Consider the following 26,948-nt stretch of genomic DNA (forward strand, 5'->3'; position numbering starts at 1 on the left):
CTAGCATATTAAAAATGTTCATTCACATTGGAGACTGTTGATGGTTGCGCTATTCACAGGATGCTGTTAAGAAATGAAGGTATGAATAATCAAGAGCCCTTGTCTGATTCAACTATGTATGCTAGTTGATGGTTCATGTCTTCCTCAGATACTGACATGCAGCTCCCTTAAATGTACTGTGACCAGGAACTGACTTATTCTTGTCCTGTGACACAACCAACGCTAATAACCATTGATCCGGTCCATGACCCAACTGACAGTCAACAAATGCTTTATCCTTTCCCAATTGGAAGACCCTGGGGGGTATCCTCCTCCATATTCTCCTGGTTGCCCTGGTGTACGGCTTGTACCTCCCACTGTGCCACCTACAACTACTACTCCTCCTCTTCTCCTCTTCAAGACCCTTACCAACAAATATTCCCTCCCATGTCAATGTTTGATCCTTTCCCAGCAGCACAACAGCCTCAACATCCCAGGTACTCGAAGTTTCCTCCCTATATGTACCGTCCGCTTCAAGAGCAGTTGAAGCAGCCACTCCTGCAACAACAAGCTACCCCTTCATGGCCCCATATATCCTCAGGATCCAGTGTTTGCTGGATCTTCTCCTGTTAACATGACTTGAATAAGTTTGGAGTTGCTTCAAAATGGCTTAGAATACTGAAAGAAAATCTAATTAATTCAGTGAGTACTGTTTTTTTTTCCAGGTTTCTCTTAACATAAAGCTTCATGAGACTAATTGTTTCATATATAGGCTACTTTAAGCAAAAAGTCAGGCATTATAGGCTAGTTTTAATATATATTTACAGCCATGTCTTTCATAAGAATTGTGGGACAAAATAGCTCTCAAATGAGCCAATTTGAAATGGCTTAAAGGACAAGAGGAACTTCATTTTCAATGCTATTTTGCTTCAGTGAATCCTACTATGTTATTTGAACACCAGTTTCCAAATGAAGGGAGAAGAGTTGAGCGTTTTTGCTTTTTAAAATTTACACTTTTTTTCATAAAATTAAATTGATAAATGAATGTATGTCCATGTAGGCCTATGTCTAATCAATTATCTAAATTAGAGTTAATTAAATGTTTCAAGAACTTATAGCCTAAAACGAAGTAGGCTAAATGTTCCTAAAGCGTTTTTACAAATTCAAATTCAAAATTAACGTTAGCTACAGTCTCTTCATTCCGCCATTTAATTGTTGGTGTTGTAGCTATTACCTTACGCTTTTATTTGTACGGGGAACCGATGTAATGAAGGGGAGGGCGAATGAGGCACTGCAGTGTCAGTCCCTAACACACTCTAGCAAAAAACTAGGTAAGTGGTCCATACAAAGAGACCCATAGGTTTCGTACAAAATGAGGATGACAAGACCTTATTTTGGGGTGGTGAACTATTCTTTAAGTGAAATTGTGAAACCACTGTCTATGTTCAGCCTCTGATGTGGTCACTCCGTCATATCGTGCCACGCGCAGTGTGACCGCTGCTTCCCTCACGCGTTGTGAGCGCGCTACTGACGTCACAGTGGGAGTGTTCCCTCAGCAGAAATTAACGGACATCAGCACAATTCTCTCTCAGCGCTCATGTAAGTTGTAACTGCAAAACGTTTATGTTTTTGCCTTCCATATATTTCCAGAGTTAACTCGAATCCGCCGCCGATATGGTTTAGTTCGGTTTGTGGGGCTGGTCACAGTCGGTCAGTTTGTTGGCTGAGCTGTTAGCGAGCTAGTCGGTTTTAGCCTGTGTTGCTGATGACGTTAGCAGCCTAGCCGCGCGATGCTCGCTCAGAGCCGAGCACGCCGCGAGATCAGGTGCAGCAGGTCAGACATCACCGAAACCTACATCTCACTGCTTTAAACAGTAACAGTAATAGAATATATAGTAAACTGTAGAGTATTGCATTGTAGCATAACGTTCATACAAAAATAACTCTTAATGGGGGATTTGGAAATGTATCATTTTCAGCTTATTATTAAAAATACAGAAGACTGAAAATAAAAATATGCATCTTGGAGATAAATCATAAAGAAGTTAATAAACGCAAAACTTTTATTGTATTTGTTTTCGGTAGATGAAAGTATCGTTAACGTGATTTGAAAATTTTGCCCCAAAAAATCTTAATGTTACAGTCAAAAACTAAAGTCAGAATATCTTCATCACCATCGTACAGAAAGTAACGTTACAAGCATTACGAAAGAGTTGACATGATGTATGTAAATCTTAAATGGGGCATTTGAAAGGAATCTTCCACTTAATATTATATAATTCATTATTTATATTTATATTTAGCTAATATGTCAAAACTACTGCCATTTATGGAACTATATTGCAAATAATAACTATTAATATTGTGGTGGCAGTGGGTCTTTCAGGTAAGGAGTGCTTGTTGGTAAAATGTACTGTAGATGATTTATAAGTGATAATTTGTAAATAATATAATCACAAACAGACGAATCCACCCACTCGCATGTAAATATCTGATATGTATGTATGCTGCTGATATAAGGCGTGGTGCCACCCAAACAAGCTCATTCGCTTGATCCGATGCTGATGATGCTGTCGGCTGTCTGTCTGTATGACTTTGACAGGCGTTTACATGCAGTCTATAATGTAACTTGCAGCCGGGTTTAAGGGTAGGTCGTTCTTCCTTCCGCTCGAGTGGTTTGAGCGCAATGTTTCCGATTTTTTGTACCAGTCCCTGCTGGTGGTGATCGTGTGCAGCGGCGCGTTATATCGACCATCTAATAGTATTAGCCTGGGTTGGGCGTAAACTGTCCATTTACCAGCTAGCCGGCCAGCTAACTCGGCTAGCAACAGCATCAACGGACAGTTCAGGAAAGGGATCGGATTAATTCAGTCCTCAGCCACATCCGTTTGTCTCACTAAGTGAAATGGGTTTGTATTCACGGTTTAACCCTCTGTGTTACATGTCATGCTGAAATCTGATAGTGACAGCTCGAGTTTATAATGGCACGACGAGAGCGTTAACGTTAGCTTCATTCACTTAGCCAGTCTTATGTGTCTGTTGCAGTTTTTGACAGTCTTTTTGATCACTCCTTGTTTTTGTTTTATGAGCATGTAGGCCTGTTTGACCATCGGATAGACCGCATGCAGCCTAAACCAACCCATCCGGTTGGTTGTAAAGCCGTAGTCAACAATCATCTTGTTTTCTAAATGCTTTCTGCTTGAAATTCTCACATGTGGTTGTTTGACAGTAAAATGGTTCTCTAGTTATGTATAAATGTAGTAAAATTGTATCGGCTTGTCATTTTAAACACACTAGTGTTAATATACATGATATTAATGTACTGTTTCTGGACAAGTCAGTGTTACTTCACTAAATCATATGCATTTTCACTCTTTTCAGCATGTGATAATCCTACATTTATGAGGGGCAAGTTGACTGAAGTCTCAAGAGGACAGTGACACTGAGGGACTGTCATTGTCTATGAGACAGTTCTGGATTTCGTCTTAGATTTATCCTCCTCAGTATCAGATTTCGGTGTTGAGAAGACTGAGCAGGATGACTGGAACTGAAGGTATGGAGAGTTGTTTATGTCATTCATCACATACGGTTTTATTCAGGAACATCTCACAACAAATATTTAGCAAATTAAGTTATATGCCATCAGATAGATGCATTGAGATTTATAATGCCACTGTTGTTGGGTGTGCTGAGTGTCCTGAATGTCTTGACTGTAGTGGAGTGTATTATTGCTCAAAGGCACACATGCATACAGACAGAGTGACGTGACCTTGGGAAGCTATGAGAATGGCACTGGATAATGGGTACAGAATAAGCTGACCCATTTCAGCCACAGAAAAACAGTGCTTTTGAATTGCGATTTGTTGAATTGCATGCAATATCTAAAATAATTTTTTGATAAATGAGGGCGCAGGGTGAAATAAAGACGTTTATTCAGCAGGACAAGTAGTTCAGATTTTCAGTAGCCTATAGCCAGTTTAGCTATTTTTAGCAACAGGCTTATATGTCAGAAATTTAGAAATATTTTAAAAGTATATCTACGCAGTATCACACAAATAAAGGTGCTGTTCTGCTGAATATCTCACGAGCTGTATTAGTTCACGAAAAATTAGTGGTATGAGTGGGATAGTTGAAATTTTAAAATATGTCTTTAAATTTATCCCATTTAATGCACTGCTGCTACAGCCATACACCTGGCCTGCAGACGGATAGTCATTGTGTATTTCTTGAGTAACCTGTTATGTTTAGTGTGTTTAAGATGCTGTGTCATGTCAAAAATAGTTAGTTCTTTTTTTTTCTTCAAAAATGCATCTTGAAACCACTGTATTTTGTTGGTACAAATAGCAAAAAGTATCATGGTGAAATTCTGACATTTGGATTAGGTTACTACTGATTTACATAATATATATTTTTAATAAGTAAATGGTACTGGAATTCAAAGTAACTTTCCATCTTTAGTCATTAACTACACATTGTTTGTATTGCAGCATCTTACAGTATTGTATTATTTGTATTGCAGTATCTTTATTCATGGAATAGATGCAGTGCTTTTTCCTTTTGGTACAATAAACAGTCTGAAGTCGTTTTCTAACTGGGGATGTATACAATTGGGGATGTATTTTAAGAAACCTATAAATGCATTTAAAAAAGTTATTAAATCCAGTCGCTTGTGCAGTCAAATTGAATTGACAAAATTAGCTTTTTAATCAAATCCAATGATTTATGAATCTGATTCCTAAGTTTTCTTCTAAGCTGCCTGGGAGAGCATGGCACTGTCAACAGCAAGGTCAGGGATTGGTTTCCAGGTAAAGACGCTTTGAATAAAAGCATCTGCTAAATGCTTGAATGTAAATAATTATTCTTTGTCAACATAATGAAAAAAAAATCTGGAACTTTACTGGAATACTTGTCGACTCTAGAACGTTTAAGAGCTTTCACTTATTGTACTATGCAACTGTTGGCTTGTTTTGACCTTTTGTGCCACGATGGAGGAGAGTTAAATATCAACTCAAAAATACTAGAACAGTCTGGTGACAAGAATGTTGCTCATACAAGTTATTGAAGGTACCATTATTTTTTGAGCTGATAGAACTGTTGTGAGAGCACCCCAGGGTGTTCTTGGGTGTGTGCAGGGCCTGTTAAACTGCTGTTGTGTTGAATATGACTGTGTTATAGAATAGCTGTGCCAGGCGTGTGCGTCACTCTGTCACTCGTCTGTTTAATTATGCATGTAGGACACAGACACATCAACACTCCTCTCCTGGTAAAGCTTCACAGACATGACTATTCATTCACAGTACTGCGTGTCACCTTGCTTTCATGCCACTCCCACATCTGCAGGATACTGTGTTTCTTAACTAATTAAGGTCAAGTTTGTTTACTGCTAAACTAGGTGTGGATTTGTTTCCTGCTTTACTATGTGTAGGGCTTTAGTTTAGTCTGGACCAACGTTGACATGTTTCTCGATTTCTGTTTGTGGATTGTTGATCTTGGTGTGATTGGGATTTATGTCCTCGAGATGATTTTTGGCAGTGTCGCCTGTTTGCAAAGGGTAAGAAAAGAGTCGTTTGCATTTTTCCCAGAACACTAAAGATGGTGAGGTTGTGAAGTACTGTATCCACTGGTACAGTGTGCAACAGAAGGATTTTGGATATGACGTCCCATTCATTCCATACAAAGTTCCTACATCTTGAAGCTGATTAGATCTTTATTTTATTTTTTAAATATACATATGTATGCATAGATCAACCCTCTACGCACACCTTGGCAATAGAATCGCCATTGGCTAGTAAATGTTTTAGTTTACTCGCCATATATGTGATTCCACCAAATTAGCTTATCTTTGCAAAATGGCACAGCTTTTTAAATATCTGAACGTAGACTCTTAACATCAGTCAATCAAGAATTATATTATGATATCATGATAATAAAGCACTATTTAATGATAGAACTTTCAACTAAAACTTGGTAACCATGAATGAATATTTATTTGTCATATTTGTCATTTTAACTTTACTTAGAACTGATGGTGGTGCTTAAGATATTGTTAGTCATTCAGTGTTTCTGTAAAAGATTATAATACTACTACTAATAACAATGTACAACGCACTAAGAATTGATGAGCTGCAGGGTTCATGCGTATTAATCACGTTGTCAGCGTTCGCTCGAACTGATTTGCTGAAATCAAAACAGGGATGAGCACCAGCCAATAAGATTGCCATTTGCGCATTTGTTCCGCCCACCGGAGAAACCGACATATCTTCTACTTGTTCTTAAAAACTAAATAATTCCAAATGAACTCTATTATTTTGACAATAAAATACAACAAAGAATATCGTTTACATGTAGCACATTGATTCTGCGTGGTATGTAACACACACTCACTCACTCACTCTCTCTCTCTCTCTCTCTCTCTCTCTGCTTGTGTGTGAGAAACACAGCGCTCTCAGCAAAGCGATGGTGAGTCGTGCGCCTCCACACTAGAGTTTACGTTACGTCAAACACAGATATGCTGCACATCAATTGAGCTGAATTTAAGTAGTCCAGATTTTGACAGAGCGAAGCTCTCAAGTGCTCAGTCAGTGTTCAGCGAGTGAAAATATATGCTAATACTTAGCCTCTAACACACACACTGGCGAGTAAAATCTAAGATTTTATTAGCCAATGGCTAATGATAGACATTATAGTGAAGATTTAGTTGCATATGCGAGTGATTTACTCTCATTGTAGAGGGTTGATAAGTGTGTGTGTGTGTATTGCAAAATATGCATAAGTTTATCACAAAATATGCATGTTTTACTTTACATTAACATGTACATGTGTAACTTTAAATAAATGGTTTTATGTCTTCATCATTTTTCATTCGATTGTCATTCGCAATGCTTCATGGGATAGTAGTTATTTCCCTCTTTAAAGCCGTTAAGTACACAGTCTTGTATCTTTGTTATTTATTTGATTTTCAAATTTTTTTTTGTAATGAAGTTAATGACTAACTTTAACAAAGGCTTTTATTTTTAAAAAAATCCCTATGGGAAAAATACTATTGTCAAGATTGTAAAAAAAAAAAAAAAAATTGGGGTTGGGCTTACACTCTTGAGGAATTTTTTTTAGTAATCCAAATGAGAATTGAAACCATGGCTGATGAAATAGTGGCTCACTACTGTACTCTATGAAGAGTTGAAATTATTATGGAGTGCTGTGGTAATGCAGTAAGAGGGTTCACGAGTGTTGAAGTAAGCTGAATAAAGAGGATTACTGGCTGTTATTCTCTCCATCTGAGGCCCATCTTAAGCCTGAGCTCCACCGTCAGTCTCAACACATCTTGATTCAACACACTTGAAGCTCTGGCTCTAAAGGCTTATTTTAGACTTCCTAATGCTTTTTATGCAACATTCACCCTGTTGTTTCCACAGGTAATGCACCATGACATCTAATGATGTAATCAAAAAGAATGTAATTGTAACCGGAAATGACTCAACTCGCTGCCAAAATCATACATCGTAATACAAACATGAGCACACCCTTTTTTCATTGTGTGTATCTGTACCATTGAAGTGAATGAATATCATTTATAATCTGTGTGTCATAATGGGTTGGGTTGAGTCTCATCTCACAACCATTTTTTTCCACAGCCAACCCTAAACTGTGAGCCAGTGGCGGTCAGGCTGGACTAATGGTGAGAGACGCTGTTTATCTTTCTCTAAACCTCTGTTAATCTATATCATAATATCTATATAATCTATATAAATGGTATGTCTTTAATTTTTATTATATTGTTGTCCTGAAGAGAGTGTTTTGTCAATCTAAACTGTTTCGAGCATATCCAAAACATAAGCTGGACTAAGTTTTAGATGGGTTGCGCTTGATGGATAAATGATTGGTTCAGAGGCCGCCTGGGGTTCTCTCTGCCTCGGTCGGCTCCACTGAGAGTTTGTCACCTTGCCTAAGTTCACTTTTGTGTTTAACAATGCCAAACCCATCACTCATCACCTCTACTCACCTTAGCTTTGTGTTAGGGCAGCACGATTAATCGGAATAAAACCCAAATTGTGACATGGCTTAATGCGATTATCAAATCTCAAATTTTAATTAAAAAATATATGCACTGCGTGTTTAAGAGTGAAGCACTGCACTGTGCTCTTACATGTGATCAGCTCATTAACCTGTTATTATCCTGGTTTTTGCAGCATCCCAGAACGGCTTGGGAGCAACAGAGCTTGTCAACAAAAGTAAAGCTTCAAGGGCTCCCTGTTGTTTTAAGACATATCAAAATTAAGACAAATATTAGTACTGTAATTTTACCATTGTAATGTGAAATAATATTATATTATTTCTTAAATACTCTTTATTTTACATTGAAATATTATAATTGTAATATTTCTTGTTTTATTTTTAGTCGCTTTTTATATTTTTATTTAGTTTTTTTTTTATTATATATATATATATTTGACAGTCATAGATATCACAAAATTTGTCAACAATTGCAGCCCTACAAACAAGCACAGCAAACCTGGATTTCCTTTTTTTTTCACAAACACAATCGCAATTTTTATCAGAAAAATCAGAATTGGATACCCACTCCCTCAAATCGTGCCGCCCTATATTGCATTTATGCTTCTTACCGTATCCCAGGGGTTTTGATTATGATGATATTAAGGAATTTCTGCAATGATTTTCACTAAGGGGTCTGAAATTGTGTAAAATGCTGTTAATGTGTTGCTCTAGAAATGCTCTAATGTTGAGCTAGAGACCCTTTGAGCATTTCAGAAATTAGCACCCTCATGTTTTCTTTGTAGTTCTTTCATACCTCATTCGCTTGGCAAAACCCATGGCTATAGACTGCTAGTAGTCTGTCAATAGTGATATTGCTAATGTAGTTTTATTTGGTTGGCTCAGAAGCACCAAGGCGTGGCTTACTTAATCCATGACCTCTGCCATCACTCTCATTAATATATTGGCGAACATGATCATGAATGGAAATGAAATCTATCTGCAGCAGACTTTAGTTGATAAAAACATCAGCTGCATCTTTTTGTTTCTGAGCCAACCAATGCACTGCTTTTGTGATTTGAGCTCATGTAGTTGTTGCTTTTGTTCCATCGCTTACAGCTGCATGACATAATCCATTTTATTTTCCTTCTGTGGTAGACAAGCATGACTTTGCGCCAAACCACAGATGCATGTATGCTATCAGAGTCCACCTGACTGCTGCCACTCTCTGCTTCCTGGCTTTTGAGACAGCCTATCAGAGGGCTGGTGGAGGCGGGGCTTAGCTAGACCCCACCCCTTTGCTGACCCTCTGAGTGAGACTGGCACCTCCTGATGGACCAGGGTGGTAGCGAGCAGCCTGGGGCCGAGGAGCCAGACTCTGGGGGTCGAGCAGAGCGGGAGGTGAGCAGGAGGGCGTCCGAGCCTGATCACGGCCTGTCCAAAATTACTCACAATGCCTTGGAGAACATGGGTGCGCTGGGCTACGGTCTGAAGCAGTTCTTCCAACCTCAGCGCAGACGCTCGTCCGTCTCGCCACACGACTATGCCTCTTCCTCCATAGGCCCTATCCTTGAGCCCCCAGAAGCGGGGCCAGAGTTGGGGGAAGCGCCTGCCGTCCCTAACTCTGACCCCCACGCTTCCGCCCCCCCTGCAGCTCTGAGCCGCGTGCTGCAGCAGATTCGAGGCCCCCCCATGATGAAGAGAGGGACCAGTCTGCAGAGTCGCCGAAGCAAGGCAGGGGGGGGAGGGGAGCCCCCCCAGAAAGGCAGCCCCCAGATCCACAGGCGCAGTACCCAAGAGACCTTGCTGCAGGCAGGACGGCCGCGCTCCTCCTCCACCACTGATACACCCAGCAGCCCAGCTTTGGCAGACATGTTGCTGACCTCGGGGTACCACTCCACTGAAGAGTCTGATCGGGTAAGTGGCACCTGAATGTCTCACTTTTGCCAAAGTGATTTCTTCCATGATCACGCTGTGGTCATTGTTGGTAGCAATCATCTCCCAAGGACTAAAAAGTTTTGGACAAATATTTAGTGACGCTGGACACTATAAAAAAAAAATCTATGTTATGTTTTAACATGTTTTAATTTCCTTTAAGATCACTTTGTCAGCAACCCTTTTTTAATTATTATTGTTATATTCAATTCAATTGCTGTATTTTACAAATTTATGCCTTTTAAATTTCAACATTCGGTTTTCTGTGACATTTGGTATAGGTTTATGCTTGTCAACTTCTTAAAGGGGTACCTATTATGCCCTTTTTTTTTTTACAAGATGTAATATCAGTCTCAGGTGTCCCCAGAATATGTCTGTGAAGTTTAAGCTCAAATTACCCCACTGATCACTTATTATACCATGCTATAAATGCCCCATTTTGGGTGGAGATTCTGTTGCCAGTTGTGGGCGAGGCCTGTTCTACTGTTAGGATTGGGTATAGTTTGGGTTTTTTTCGATACCAGTGTCAAATCGATACTTTTAAAACAGTACTTTTGCCTAAAGGGTGCCTGACTTTACAAAAAAAATCTAAACGATGGGGAATGACATCTAATGACGATGTATAATAAAAAAATAATTAAAATTGAATATATTCAAATTGTAGGGTAGGCTAAATATATAAATATAAATAGTGTAAATACAAAATGCAACAAATTTACATAACAAATTCACAATAAAACCTAAGCCACCTAACCCAAATACAATTTAACACTAAAAAACACTACAGCACTAATAACAGCAAAGCAGTCTGCATTCGGTATGCTACAAACCCGCTTTACATTTCAGCAATTCTTTTCACATTTTTTGTCTTCTCTGGCCAAATACGACAAATAAACAAAACCAAATAAATACGTTATTTTATAACGCATCACTTGAAATGCCGTGACGCGAAACCCCTCGTAGAAGAACGGCGTCATTTACAACTGTGACAATGAGCGCTCATCAGGACCAACTGAATGCTGGATTTTCAGAAGTACGTGAGGTGCGCGGCTCTATTCTTGCAGTAAACTTGCACAACGTTCCTGAATGAATAATTTATTAGATATAAATGTAAAGCCGGTCTGGTATGTATGGACATCGACTTTACATTTTCACACTAAACATGACGCGGAACAAAACGAACAGTTATAGGTTGCGTTATGTCAGTCAGTCCTTGGCTGATATTTTTATTCTTAAAAACATGCCAGTGAATGTGTTTTGTCATTTAAGAAACCTTTATAATGATCATGATTCATGTTAGTTGATCTATAACGCACAATGGGCGCAATGTTAGTAGGCTACGCACCGCAGTTCAGAGAATTTTATCTGTTAGATTTAGGCCTACAACACGTCAATTCATCCACTTCTCCCGAAATAGGCTACATTAATTTAAGTGGCTGGTGAGAAGAATAGTCAATTTTATAGTTTCCAACACAATGTGTTTCTAAACACGTCATCAATTTATATTTGAAAGGATTGTTATTGCCACTTCCAAAGACATCAGTGTGCATTTTACAAACTATAAATGTTGTTTTGCTAGTACTTATGTGTATTTAAATGTCTGAAACCTAAAATAAAGCTTGTGTGGTTGAAAACACTGAATAGTTGTGATATAATATAACAGCGCTGAGCGCGTCTGTCTGGCTCAGCGCCAGCCAACGCGCGGACGCAGATTTGAATTTAGAAGTTGATGATCACGCGATCTGAATTCACAGCAGTGTGAACGATCGTACTAGCGATCACATGCGGTGATGATGTTTCTTACGTCCGTTTCGGAGAACCAGAGGGAAATATTTCAACTGTCAGCTGAGGCATTTAAGTGGCACCGAAATCTGCGTTTTGATTCGGTCCGGTTACTAGGTACCGGTTCCATACCAGGTGCCCGGTCTCGGTACCCAGCCCTATCTACTGTTATGTCACAATCGGTCACAATGGAGTGCATTCCTGAACGGCTCATTTTGAGACACTGTTCTGATTTATGGGGAAAATAACAAAAAAAAAAAAAAATGTTTTTATCATAATAGGGTGGTTGTGTAGTATATTTTGCTATGAATGCCTTTTCCAATCAAAAGTATTTTTGGAGTTTCTTGTATAATTATAATAATTATACAATATTGTTTAAAATATTGTTTAATTTACAGCTATTGTGGGAGATCTTCTTAAACTTGAAAATAATGATATTATAATACAAAATACTAAACTTCAAATAACTTAAAAATGTAAAATATAAATTTGTGAAAAATGTTTAATAATAAAAAAATAATAATAATAAAAAAAAAATCATACATTTGTGTTTGGGTCAGTTAAAATGTTGGCTGTTTCCCAAAAGTATCATAACCAAGTAGATTGCAAAACCACATTAACAGGCCATTTACAGTAAAAAAAAAAAAAAAAAAAAAAAAAAGAGTTCTACAAAGTATCCCAGCATGCCTTGCACATACTAGTTATCATTGTGGAGACGTGATCAGTGTTCAATAGGAGGTGATGGTTGTTTGAAAGCAATGGAAAGTAAGATTTGAATTTAACAGCATTAAATTCTTTCAAAAAAAGATTCTGTCTGAAAGAAACCTCCAGGATGGATGGATGGACGGGTTGACAGCATTCACAGGTCAGGAAGCTTGTGTAGCAGGTCACTATGTTCTCTAAGCCTTGCTATTTTTAGCCAAGTCTTTGGATGCACTTCAGTTCATGGCGCTTCTGCAGGCAGCATTGAGTATAATGTCAAAATCAATGCATTTGTGCCCTTTTTCCAACCAGGATGTAGGATCAGGGTAACTGTTTGCTTTCTTGTGTCCTCAAGGATAGACTCAATGTTAAGTTTGCTCATGCATGATTGGTGCAGCAACTTTATTTAGAAATGCAGTTCGCATAGTTGCAAAACCAGTTACTCTTCTGCTCAGCATTACTCCATTACTGGATGCATTATGTTGCTGCTTACTCAAAATAGCCATTAGGGTTAATTTACCATGAGAAGTGTTTACCAAGACTACTGTATCTGGAGGGTAATTAACTCTTGTAGACATTTCATACTCATAGTACTATGCTTTTAAGCATGCCTTTTTTAACAGCTAAGCATTTTCACCAGATACACTACAGAGTCTGGGTGACTGCCAACGTGTTTCAACTCACCTGTTGTTGGAGAACTTAATGGCACTATCCTGAATGTTCCTCTCTCAGGGGAGTGTCCAAACATAAGCTCTGTCATTTATTTCAGATGACTATTTGAGCCTGGATAGCTCAGTAGATGGCATTTATGTGAATTTGCTTGGGATGGTGTGCTTGTTTTTCGTTTTCAAATTGAAAAATGTAAATGCAATTTTTAAATATCATCTGCTATCTCCTATCTGTGGTTACAGTTTAGTTTTTACAGCTTAGTTTGTTGTCAGTGAAACTTGAGGCCAACGTATTTTGTCACAGAGAGGTAAGAGGCTTTAACTCCTTTGTTAATTTAACAGAACTGTGATTCCCAGATAAAGGGGGAGAAAATCCTCTCTTGACCAGTTAGGTGCGAAAAAGGCATCATAAGTCAGCTGTAGTGTCTCTAACAGGCATCATCTGGGTCTTATCGAATGGGCTGTCGTCCACGTGATCGGATCACCTAGTTTTCCTGTGCATGCGTGGCCACATAGCTGTGAAATCTACCCATGTGTCTTATATCAGGTTGCAATAGGGAAACTTATCATTGGCAGTAAACAACCTTATTGCCAATAATAATTTTTTTTTTCATGATAAAACAATGCTGGTGGGGCTCTTAGCCAGTTTATAATGACCGATGGATGCTTAGATCATCCGTAGCTGTTTATCTATGATCAGTGAAGGCCATATCACTGATAATCTGGTTTCGACTCAGCTGTTAATGGGTTAAGGGACAGAGTTCATTTCATTACAAGGTTGTACTAAAGATTTCACGCTACTAAAGCTTACTTGACTTGTACTATATTAATAATACAAAAAGTACTAAAAGGATGTTAAAAAATCTTCATTTCTTTAAATGTTGGTTTCCTTTTTCATTTTCCTCAATTGATGATGTGGTGCAGTGTGCCATTCTTTATCAGTGAATGCCCTACATTATCTCAGAACTTTGAGGGCTATGTCATAGTACAGAGGTCCAAAACGTCAGCGTCATTTGACTTGAGATCAATGTAGTCACTCGCATAGTTCAAACGTGGCATGTCTTTCAAGATGGACTGCACTGAAAGTGAACCGTCAATAATGGTAACTTAATCTAATCTTTCTATTCTTTTAGGAAAATAGAGTGCAAAATGTATTATTTTTCTCAAGTTTATTTGTCACTACTCTCTCTAGGGCTGGGTCATCGTCACAGTTCAATACATTGCAGTGCATAACAGTAGCATACTTGGTTTGAATGAAACCTTAGTTTCATTACTTTTGTGCAACACAGGAAATGCACATAATTAGATGACCACCTTCTTCATTAGTTGAACTGTTGAAAATTATTAGGGATGTTAAAATTCTGACATAATTATTTTCCTGTTAGGCCTGATATTAAAATAAAATTTTGTCTGAATTACAAACAAAGCACTAAAATATGATTGTTTTTTTTCTTTCATATTTGTTAAAGGTTAAATCTGCACAGCACTAAATCTCACTCTTTTCATTGTAGCAGGATCGTTTGGAGGTTTTGGGCCCCGCCATGTCTCCCAATGCTCTGTCAACCAGTTCAGACGGTGGTCAGTACGGTGTGGATTCAATGGATGGGACCCCGGACCCTCAGCGCACCAAGCAGGCCATCGCTCAGCTACAGCAAAAGATCCTCAAACTCACAGAGCAGATCAAAATCGAACAAACGGCAAGAGACGACAATGTAGCCGAGTACCTGAAGCTGGCCAACAATGCAGACAAACAGCAGAGTGCTCGCATCAAGCAAGTGTTCGAGAAGAAGAACCAGAAGTCTGCACAGACCATCCAGCAGCTGCAGAGGAAGCTGGAGCATTACCACCGCAAGCTCAGAGAGGTTGAGCACAATGGAATACCACGCCAGCCCAAAGATGTCCTGCGAGACATGCAACAGGGTCTGAAGGACGTGGGTGCCAAGGTAAAGGCCGCCCCATTTCTTTACAGTTTGGTACATTGAAGGATGTGTTTAGAAGTTTTTGGAGTAGATGTGTGCTGATCTGAAATGTTTTCATTTATTTTAGGGGATCAAACAGGACTTTTTAAGTTTTTCGTATGACACAGGCAGTGTAGACCAGTCTTGTACTCTGTCAGCAAGCCAGGTTTGGATCTTTTTGGTGATTGAAAGAGCTTAATGAAACATTGGTTTAACATAACCATTTTAAATTATGGAATGAAAAGAATGATCATGTTTAGTCACTAGCTCTCTTCTCAAACCTAGTGAGCTCTCTTCTCAAACCTAGTGAGCTCTCTTCTCAAACCTAGTGAGCTGTCTTGCTGCCTACACCCTACATATGCAGTTGCCTTCTAAAGGCTGGAATACTATTGCCAAGATTGTATCCACGATTTGCAGTCTGGACAAGTTGACGCCAGTTGCTGAAAGTCAGAGCTAGTCTGCGAATTTTGGGCAGTCAGAGTTGACAGATTTCGCAGAAAATTGCGTAGTGCATGATGGATAGATAATTTTTTAGCTTCAGACTATGATTCTGTCCAGTCTGAAGAAATCTAATGTGAGTGATATTTTGGGCAGATTTTAGAACACATATTAGCTATGTCTGAAAACGCTCCCTATCCACTATATAGTGCACTATATCGGGTGTCAGCCATTTTGTAGTGGTGTCCTATTCTGATTAAAAGACATCATTCCCTACATTCGTTCACTAGTTTTACCCACAATCCTCTCAGAATTTGAGTGTACATTCGATGTACACTTGCTGAAGCACTATTTCCCACAATCCAATGCGGAGAGGACTGCAAGTTTAAACCAGAGATTACTTTATAGCTTTCTTATTTCTGCTTAAACATTTAGTTCATGCTAGTTTTAGGGTTTTGTTTTTTTATAACTTTTTATAAATTTTATTAATCATTACTTGAATAAAACATATTAAAATGTATGAATTTTAAATTTAAATGAAATGATATTAATAAGGTAAATTATATTATTTTATTATTCTAATATATTTAGGCATTAGCTCAATTTAATGTGTTTTACTAATATCCAGGTGTTTTAATAATTTGTGGCATTGTTGTTAACTTGTTAAACTGAACGGAAGAGATGATAATTTAGTGGATGATTTAAAAATATTCGTTAATCATCTGTAGCTGCGTATTCATTCGAATGTAATCATAACGGTTGCCTGAGGGCCCTCAACGACCACTTCATCTGTGAGCGTGAGAGTTTCTAACAATTTCAATCGATGAAACTACAAAGCTGGCACGGAGGAATATATAATTACAAAATAAAGTCATTATGATTGTTATTGTTGTTAATATTATTTTATAAAGTAAGTAACATAAAGGAGTTAAAAGGAGTTTTGTCACAACGTGTGACAAAGCCGTTTCTGTGATAGCTCCAGCTCTCCGACGCACAGTATACACATCAGCGTCTGAATTCACTCACTTAATTTCGTTCACTCCTTGCAGATATAGTGCACTCAAATGACATACACTATATAGGGATTAGTGAATGAGTGAACGAGTGAGCGGTTTCGGACACAGCTATTGTTTTCGTTTGCCATATGCCAATGACTTGCGTCTCCCACCAACAAGGTGCATGTTTGTTTTGTGTGAGTTTGTTGTGTTGTATGTGATCCTTGGTCGTTTATTGTATGATGCCCAGTTTTTCTCTGTAAAGATTTACAAAGTTGGCAAGTGTATGTCTTGTGTTTTAGATCTGAAAAGTTGTGTAGTGTATTCCAGTTTAGAACCTCATAAGTGACTGATTTTGAAACGCGTTACATAGATAGCAACTAGGTTGTTAGAACCCTGAAATGAACAATGTAAAAACTATTCAACTATTTCTGCCACAATACCATGGTTACAATTAGCATTACTACATTAAATCTATGGTGAATGTTGGTGATTTGTGGACTGGAAAGCCTTCTATAACTTAATTCATGGCACAATGCTTCTCCTGGTTTCCACGTCAGCGCTGTTTGATCTGATATGGTTTAACAGAGAATTCTGCGCTGAATTTGAATGCTTAGTTCTCACTATATCTCGAGGTGATGTTAATTCTGCAGCAAATTCAATCGCTTTGTCACTGGATCTTCCAGCGCTGTGCAGTAATGGTGTCGCGTGATCAAAGATCGGCCCGCGAGTATCTGTTCTGAGTTTCTAATATGCAACAGAAATGGCAGCTCTTATCAGTTGGGCTACGTGGTGGTGGTTCCAGTACGACCTCTAACAAAATGTAGTCGCACCCTAGGTAAAAAGGTTGTATGGCAATGACTTGTGATAACTGAATGATTTTAATACTTAAAAAAGTTGTGAAAAGTAACTGCAGATAGCTGAGAATTCTGGCATTGCATTCTATGAGAAGGATTTAATGTTACCTTTCTTTAATGTTTCTGCCTACCTTTTGGAACGGCCTACGTTTTGGAAGCGTGCCTATGGAGCTTTAAAATGCTTTCTGGGTAGGCGGCTCACTAGCTTTTGGAATAGAGCTTTGTTACCACTGTTTCCCTATTAGTTATTCTTTACTTTACAGGCACATTGGAACAGTTTACAATCCTAAAATAAAAACAAATCTCAGACTTTTAGCCTTTTTTGCCACTTCAAGTGACTGTGATTTTCATGTCACTCATTTAAAGACAAAACCTATCCAGATAGGAAGTCCAATTGACACTGATAAATGTATTTGACTAAATTATGTTTTTTTCGCTCAGGTAACCGGTGGCCTCTCCAGTATCTCTCAAGCCACTCACTCCGCCGCAGGAGCAGTCGTGTCGAAACCTCGTGAGTTTGCCTCTCTTATCCGCAACAAATTTGGAAGTGCAGACAACATCTCTGGCCTAAAAGATTCTCTGGATGAACAACAAGGGGATGAGCCTGTAACAAGTACAGGGATGGCAGGCACTAGGACCCCAGGACCTGGGCAGCTGCAGTCTAGCCCAAAATATGGAAGTGAGGAAGACTGCTCCAGCGCTACTTCAGGGTCTGCAGGCGCAAATAGCACCACAGGGGCTCCCGGAGGGCCTCCAAGCTCAAAGGGTAATACACTGGAGCATGGCCAGAGCTCTGGCTTTGATGCTCTACTGCATGAGATCCAGGAACTGAAGGACAACCAGAATCGACTAGAAGAATCATTTGAAGACCTAAAGACTCACTATCACAGAGACTACACAGATATCATGCAGGCTCTGCAAGAGGAGAGATTCAGGTACACGTTACTATAGAAACTGACTCTACTGGCACTAATAAGTGGTCTATGTAGGTTTCAAAGGTTTGTATGGATTTGGAAGGTTTCACCGTCAAAACAGTATGCTTGTTTAGAAAATGTTGGAAAGGATGATCATGGTATTGTCTGGCCTTTTAAGCCCCTTTCTTGAATTTACATGTTGTTTTATCTTGTTTTGTTTGTACATGTGTAGGTGTGAGCGTTTAGAGGAGCAGTTGAATGATTTAACAGAACTGCATCAAAATGAGATTCTCAACTTGAAGCAAGAGCTGGCCAGCATGGAGGAGAAAATCGCTTACCAGTCTTATGAAAGAGCCAGAGACATACAGGTACTTATGTCCAACATCATATATACTTATATTATTTGCTTTTATTTGTAGGTTTTCAGTTTTCATTTTAATTTAATTTGTTATGGAAAAATAACACGAATAAAATGATTTAACGCACCCCCACCGCCCCAGACCTATGTAGGTCATCTTAGATTTCATACAGTTGATTGGTGACGAACATGATGCAGGGCAACAGCTCACTGCGTGATGTAGCCTATAGAATGCAGTAAGAAGGCCAATGAAATTCAAGATATCAGGGCAAAAATGCCTCTGTATGATTTTTTGTATCATATTTATATTAAATGATATAGTTAATCAAGATCACATTGATTTTATACAGCAGTTCAATGAATAAGAAGTTAATATTGTTCTATTTTAGACACAATATTTTCTGCTTTGTTATTGTCTCAATTTTGCCAACAAAAATATTACCTGTAAAGCCACAACAGAGCGGTTGTGCATCTCCGAGCAACAGTAATTTATGAAGTAATGAAAATATGTATATTTAAAAAAAAATATGTAATTGAAAGTAATTTCATATTTTGGGAATAGTTTGCCCAAAAATGAAAATTCTGTTTATTTACATTTACTCATCCTTATATTGTTTCAAACCTGTATGACTTTCTTTTGCGTAACATAAAAGAAGATCTTTTGAAGAATGTTGGTAACCAAACTCTTTTGGTCTGTAAATATATCTAAATACCAATTCAGATCACTGATCACATCATGGCCATTGAAGCCCAAACATTTATGTGTAATTTATGTGTAATAAATTATGTTGAATCAAATAAAATATTTCTTTCTAAAGCTATTTTTTGTCATGTCTACATTTCTCATTTAACACAATAATGAATTTAAATTATCTTTTGGGGGTAATTTCTCAGCCAAATTTGATACGATTAATTTGCAAATCAATTAATAAATAAATTTATTAATTGGTACATCATTTAATTATTTAGATTAAAAAAAAGTATTTGCTTGACAGCCCTAATTATTTATAATAATATAGTATTAGGGTTGTCAATCTAATTAATTGGTAATCGCACATCAAATTTGCATGAGAAATTCTTATTTATTGAACTGCTGTTAAAAATCAATATCACATTTATACTTGTGTGATATTGCTTAACTATATCATGATATAAATATGAGATGACAAAAATCATACCGGGGGATTTTTGCCCTGATATCTTGAATTTTTGGGGCCTTCTTACTGCATTCTATAGGCTACATCACGCAGTGAGCTGTTGCCCTGAATCATGTTCGTCACCAAACAACTGTATGAAATCTAAGATGACCCACATGGGTCTAGGGTGAGGTGGGTGTTAAATGGGTTAAATCATCTTAACACATAATTTTCTTATAAGTAATTAATTAAATTAACTCCATTAAATCAACAGTCTATATATATATATATATATATATATATATATATATATATATATATATATATATATATATATATATATATATATATATATATATTAGGCCTGTCACGATGTTAGATTTTTCACACCACGGTTATTGTGGCCAAAATATTTCACGATATCGATATATCACGATATCTATATAGAATCTTTTATTTTTACTTTGATTATAGTTTTTCTTTTTTACACAACAAACATAAGGATACTGATAAACACAAGGCACATGCATTACTTGTATACTCAATCTATGGCAAATTTTTGTGAAGGAAGACAAGCATGTGATGTTTATCTGGTTTCAAACTGAAGCGAAACACTGTCTGAATGTTTCCTGAAGAACTGAAAAGCTCTTAAACCTGTTGCACTGGCGCCAAGTCATGCATATAGCAGATTTGAACAAAAAAATCAAGTGCAAATACAAATGCAAAAAATAAGATGAGTAAAGAAATGGGATATATGATAACAGAATCCCACTGTTAACAGGTTAATGTCACGTTTCCCATTCCATGACTAGTAAAATAATCACAATTTACTCTGTAAAATGGCGTAATCCACAGGGTGATGGACACGGAGATAGGTAAAAAGGTTGGTGGCTACACATTCTGCAGATTGAGTTTATGGGGATTGCTTTTACGCGGCACACCGGATGAGAAGCGACGCGTCTAGGACAACTCGAAGCATCGCACACCGGACGCGCACTTACTCAGTTTATGGCCAGCAATATTGTTACGTTTTAAGGACATTATGAAATTAAGATAATGTATGTCTGTACTATGTTATGCCTGTACTGTACAATTAAATACAATAGTTGCTGAGCCTGCGACCTGCGATCTGAACACTTTAACTGAATGATTTGAGAATCTCACCTGAAAATGGTCGCGGCCGGATTTTGAGCCGTTGCTGGGTGCAGTTGCTGGGCGCTGCGGACAGATGCACACCGCCGGTGTGTGTACACTCATAGAGAATAATGCGTTCGAATTTTAAAGACGTGCGCTTCTCGTCCGGTGTGCGACCCCCTTTAAGGAGATGTTGTGAGCTTATATTTTTCGGGTGTGGACAGAGTGTTTCACTCTCTCGCTCAGATGACATTCTTCTCAGATTAGCTGCGCGGGCGCGCGCTGCGTCGTCTTCTTATTTGATAGGTGTCAGCGGGTGCAATACAGCCACCTGAGAGGTCAACCAGGTAGCCTACTGGCGCTGGAGTATTTACGTGTCATGTTATCATAAGAATCCTGTTCATTTTAAACATCGTAGTTATCGCCAATACCGGTATATTGTCACACTCTAAATTAACACGATGTCGATATTTCATGCTTTGAATATCACGATTATCGTCAACACCGGTATATTGCGACACCCCTAATATATATATATATATATGTATGGTATGTATGGTATGTATACATTTTCATTTAACTTTAATTTATCAGTTTTAGGCTTTTTTGAACTTGGCTAACTTGAACTTAGCCAAGACGTCATTTCTAATTTTAATTTATTTAAGAAGCTTTTTATCTAATATTAATTTTTTTTTTTATTTCAGTTAATAAAAACTATTTAAATAGTAAATAGCTTTAGTTTTAGTTTAATATCAACAGCATCCAACATGCACATGAAACATTGGATGGTAAACATTTAGAGATATTTGAAATAGATCAGATGTTGTAAATATTGCTAGGAGATTTATTTTATAGTATTTTGGGAATGCATTTGCAATGTGAGCAAACCGGTCTCAAATCAAAGTTATTTTAACGGTGGAAATGTCCTGAATAAACATTACCGTATTATAAAAATACTAGGGCTGTCACGATTCCTCAATTAAATTTAGTAAATTAAAGTACTTGTTTGAAAATTTTAAATAAAAACCTTGATTGCAATTTACCTGTGTTGAGTAACCGGCAAAATACCGGAAGTGGCGCGTTCCACGGACGAGAATCCATGAAGCGCATTATTAGACCGTATTCTAAGGCTGCACAATGTATTAAAACCATTTTAAAAAACATACTACAGGCATATATATTAATAAAGATATATATGCCCTGTGGGTTTAAAGTCCCTCTGTAGTGAAAATCAAGCTTTTAATGTTGTTTTAATGTCTATGTGTTGTTTTTAATATGCTTTAGGACAAACCATGTGCAAATTCATAAGTCAACACCATTGCTGAGTATTTTCTCTGTAAAACTGCAATGAACCAAAGGCAGTCTCAAAGACGCGGTTTGAAATCGCTGGTCTAATCAACCTTGTAACCAATCACGAGTGAATCTTTGAGCTGGTGTGCGTGAGTGGAGGTGGGGCTAATTTGCATATTCATAGCACCACATATACTAAATGAGGCAAGGGTGTAGAGTTACATTCACGCTATTTTAAGGCATGAAGAATTTTTTTTTCAAGGAAATATGTAATTTGGTGATCAAAGATGAGTTTTAAGGGATACAATTGACTACAGGGGGACTTATATGCTCTGTATTTATTTATTTGCATGTAGTTTACATGCGTCATACATGTGTGTCTCAAACTCCATCTATGCATGTGCTGAGTTTGGGTTGCTTATAATGTTCATGTGGAAACGCAATGTGCGCCATTTCATCAGATTTGTAAGGTAAATCATTTATAAACCTACGCCAACACAGGATATTATTGTTTCTAACTATGCAAACTGTTCATTGCGATTTCAAAATAAGTTTAAACCCTCGCTCTGAGTTTGCATGTTTTGATGTCCACATATTTTTGTTCAAGAAATTACAGTGGATGTAGCATTTCTATCATAAAGAAGAGGCCTAATATTAAAGATCAAGTAAACATTTGAATTGAGTTGAGTTGTCGTTTGGCCAAAATTAAACAAGGATTTGATCTGCTGTATAATGTATAATGCATAATCTACATAAGATGATTGTTTATATTATGTTGTTCTATGAATCCATATGATTGCTTGCTTTTGATACTTTATTTGAACCAAATAGTATTGCCTCATTATTATTATATTTGTATTTGTTATTATATAAGTTATTTTAAAGTCTTTGCTAAGGTACATTTTTTTATTACCACAAAAAGATTATCCGATTAATCGTCAAAAAAACCCGACCAATTACTCTGATGAATATAAACATTTTGATTAATCAAAGATATTTTACAAAACTGTCCCAAGATTTTAAAAAAATAATTTTTTTTAGGCCTGTTTACATCTGGTCACTTATGCGTTTTTACTGATCGGATAACATACATGCATCTCCGCAAAACAAATGTAAAATGTGGTTTCAACAACCAGATGCATTTGTGATGCGATCTGGGAAAACCCACCACATGGTGAAATTTTACCTATTACAGGTTTTGATATCATATGGAAGCTGGTATCAAGCCCTTTCCAAATCTGTTTTTATTTTTATCATAGCTTGTTGGTAGCAAAAGTTATGTTTATCTGAAGTCGGCCGATCGCTATGATTTTCTGGAACGGAAATTTGAGAAAAACAGGTTTAATTAACTGTCACCGTCGAGACGCTTCTTGTCCATCTCGCGATTGTTTTAAAACTGTGTGACGTTATAGTTTAAACAGGATTGGCGCGAAATGCGCACTATACACATTCACTGTACATGTTATGTGGTTTATTTTAAAGGTAAACTATCTTTGTAGTGTTAAGAGACGGACAGGTGTATGGGATATAGGGCGATTGTTTTTTTTCCACCTCTGCCGGTGTCGTGCCGAATTTCTACCCCCGCCAAATTATTACCCCCCCCAGTATTTGGTAGGTTTAGATTAGTTGTGGGGGAGGGGTTAGGATTAGGGGTGGGGTTAGGATTAGGCAATCAGGTACTGACTTCAACGAGGGGGGTAATAATTTGGCAGGGAGTCGAAATTCGGCACAACACCGGGCGTTAGAGAAAATGGTCGCATAGAATGCATTAGAGAAAGAGAGTATTTTCAGCTTGACACTATAAATCGCTGTTTTTCTGCACTAAACAAGGGAATTTTGCCAAGATATTTTCAGAGATAAGAGAAAAGATGTTATAGAATAATAATTTAATGGAAAAAAAAAATTGACAAAAAAACTGACATTCAAACTATTTTGGAATTTACTGAAAACGGCCCAGCGCGACATCCGACGGGTTTTCCCAGATCGCATCACATTTACACTTGTCTAGTTTCGTTTGGAATGTGTCTCAAACCACCTCCTGAAGTGGTTTGAACGGTCGGATTTATCTCGAAAGTATTTCAGAAGTTATATACACCTGGTCTTTTCACATTCGAATAGCTTTCCGATCATAGAAAACGCAGGTGTAAAAAGGCCCTTAGATCTGGCATATGAACTTTTAAGTGAAACGAGAGAATGCTAATGCTGAGATTTGATGGGAAAGAACATTAGCTGTTATCGTTAAGCTATTTTGTATTGATCTGATGGACAACGTTTAGTTTTCTAATTCAGTTTTCATAATGAAAGCCATAGGCGACTCACTCTCAGTCCTCTTCGAGGGCTTATGTTTAATATTATGCAGCTAAAATGTACATGTTCTTCTCTGTTACCCATCACTATCAGTCGAGTCTTGCATTAACTGGAATGGAGGTTGTTTATCAGCTGCACTAGCATCATGTTATCTTTCTCTTAAGCTGGCTTTCAGCTATCTCCAGTATTCATGTATGATTTTCATGTCATCCCTGAGTGGCAGTTACACAGAAACGTATTGGCCATGACGCAGCTGTCAACCTCAGCTTATTCACCATGGTAAAGTAAATAAATAATGAATGTATATATCCACACAAAACAAATGACTGGCAATACATCTAAAAGAAACACAAGTTTTTTGGGGTTAATCAATGTAAATAATTATTTCATTGTAAAATATATTTTAGGATATGATTCATAACCGCCCATTTTACAGAAAGACGTTTTAGTATTTAAAAACATATGGGTAATTCTCATCTCATGTTGATGGTTTTGATTAGAATACATAAAATCGAGTCAGGCGGTCGCATATGGCTTAGGCGCAAAAGTAAAAAATATTTCAAGCACATGAGATCCAAAAATTCTGCATACGCATATGATTGGAACTCCACGCAGCATCCATACTTCTCTCATTTTGGAAATGGATGACTTCCGGTGTGTCGTTTGTCAGAGATGGTGAAAAGGCGGCTTTGCTCATAACATCTTTCTCGCTCACTGTTCCTGTAGGAGGCGCTGGAGGCCTGTCAGACGCGCATCTCTAAGATGGAGCTTCAACAGCAGCAACAACAAGTGGTTCAGTTGGAAGGTTTGGAAAACGCCACAGCACGCACTTTACTCGGCAAACTCATCAACGTGCTGCTGGCCGTCATGGCGGTACTCCTAGTGTTCGTCTCGACGGTCGCAAATTGTGTAGTACCACTGATGAAAACACGTAGCCGTACACTTTCCACATTGCTACTTGTCATAATCTTGGCTTTCTTGTGGCGGAATTGGGAAGCCATGTCGCAGTACCTGGACCGATTTCTGCTGCACCCCAGATGACCTGCAGGGGCGCTGCTGTTTTTGTCATTTCATGAAGGGACTGGAGGGTGGGAATTCAAAGATTTTGATTCAAAGATGGAGACTAACACTGCCTCAGTTGCACTTAGTACGGAGGGATGAAGGGATGCAGCACAAGAGTGGTGGACGGACAAATCCTACAACCTCTTTATCTCGTTTTTTTTTTTTTTTTTTTTTTTTTCAACGAAAGAGTGAATTTGTTTACATTTTGATGATCTCTTTCTGTCTACATGAAGCTGTATTGCTGAGTTTCCTATTATTTGTTGTTGGAAATGATGCAAGTCGTGTTGTTCATTGTTCTCGTAATTGTTAGGTTATACATTTATGCAATTTCCTGAGTGTTGAGTTGCATTGACTTGACTGGAGTGGTTTTAACATGCACTGGATGGAGATCTCTCTCCTCGTTTTTAATACCATAGTAACTGATCATTTCCCTCCTAACTTTAAACTGTGTTATTCATTTCTTTTAGTCTCTTCTACTGTCGTCTCGCTCTTTCTCATACATGCATCTCTAACTCGGTTAATTTCCTGTGCTCATTGCTTCACTCACTCTTCACTCAAAACCGTTTGCTGCTGTTTGGACTTCACTGCAGTTGTTGCTGATTGAAGGAAAAGATGGATTCTGGTGGAGAGGAGGCATCTGGAGTTTGACCGAATGGGGTGAGCCAAGTCGGCCCCTCTTCATCTCCAGCCCAATGCCCTCCTAGAGGCACGGTCCCCTGGTATATGAACAGAACGAACATACTTGAAGAGCTAGAAATGCTCAAAGACTCTCAGTGCTTCCGTACTGTTTCTTATAGTGACGATGAAATAGTCCTTTTTATTTTTTTTTTATTTTTTAAAATGAAATTAATAAACACGCTGTTTTAAAATTGCAATGTCGCGTGATTGAATATTTGTGCTTCTATAGAGTTGTAATGCACCCAGAGTGCAGAAATGTTGTGCTTTCACTTTGCAGATTACAGAGATTGTTTTATCATGCATCTGGTTATGATTTTTGCATAAGCAAGCTGAAATGTGTTGATTATATATGTGTATTTTCTCGCCAGACAGAAAGGTGCAGACGTCCTGTTCCTGTATGTATGCAGGGTTTTTGTTAAAATTATTCATATCAACACTTCTGCTATTGTGCAGTAGGCAGTGTCATCTTTTTAAAATTGTATCTTGGGGTTTGGTTTAGACATAATATTCTTAAATATTATTTTATAATCTTGCTTTAATAAGTAGCTTATTCTTGGATGTGAACAGTTATATAAAGGTTCCACACAGTAATAGCACTCAACAAGTAGACAAGTGGAAACTGGCTATTTTTGCATTTTCCGGAGCCATTTCTGGTTTAAAAAAAAAAAAAAAAAAACATTGCTGAAGAAATATCAGGAAATGTGAGGTATATGCTTTAATTCGGAGTGGTGATTGGCTGTTATGGCTGGAGTATACGCCTCTACGT

At 37.9% G+C, this 26,948-nt stretch overlaps 1 protein-coding gene across 13 annotated transcripts; it reads left to right on the forward strand.

Moving 5' to 3' along the window:
- Window positions 1-1,500: 1,500 nt before the first annotated feature.
- On the forward strand, window positions 1,501-26,482 carry tmcc1b (transmembrane and coiled-coil domain family 1b). 13 transcript variants are annotated; one of them, XM_079856601.1, is made up of 9 exons: window positions 1,501-1,578; window positions 3,361-3,532; window positions 7,611-7,654; window positions 9,127-9,885; window positions 14,567-14,998; window positions 15,102-15,179; window positions 17,745-18,238; window positions 18,450-18,585; window positions 25,169-26,377. In XM_079856601.1, the coding sequence occupies exons 4-9, from the start codon at window positions 9,301-9,303 to the stop codon at window positions 25,481-25,483; spliced, it is 2,040 nt and encodes a 679-aa protein (XP_079712727.1). In that variant the 5' UTR covers window positions 1,501-1,578; window positions 3,361-3,532; window positions 7,611-7,654; window positions 9,127-9,300; the 3' UTR covers window positions 25,484-26,377. The 13 variants fall into 13 exon arrangements, with proteins under 13 accessions (XP_079712727.1, XP_079712737.1, XP_079712733.1 ...); XM_079856611.1 differs by having other exon boundaries at window positions 9,623-9,885; XM_079856607.1 differs by lacking the exon at window positions 15,102-15,179 and having other exon boundaries at window positions 25,169-26,479.
- Window positions 26,483-26,948: the final 466 nt, after the last annotated feature.

The sequence above is a fragment of the Squalius cephalus genome (assembly GCF_949319135.1).
Source record: "Squalius cephalus genome assembly, chromosome: 22".
NCBI lineage: Eukaryota > Metazoa > Chordata > Actinopteri > Cypriniformes > Leuciscidae > Squalius > Squalius cephalus.

Coding starts and splice junctions, on each gene's coding strand:
- tmcc1b (XM_079856601.1), top strand. CDS start 9,301: ATGGACCAGGGTGGTAGCGAGCAGCCTGGGGCCGAGGAGCCAGACTCT. Junction 14,999..15,101: donor TGAAGGACGTGGGTGCCAAG/GTAAAGGCCGCC, acceptor CATTTATTTTAG/GGGATCAAACAGGACTTTTT. Junction 18,239..18,449: donor CTGCAAGAGGAGAGATTCAG/GTACACGTTACT, acceptor GTACATGTGTAG/GTGTGAGCGTTTAGAGGAGC.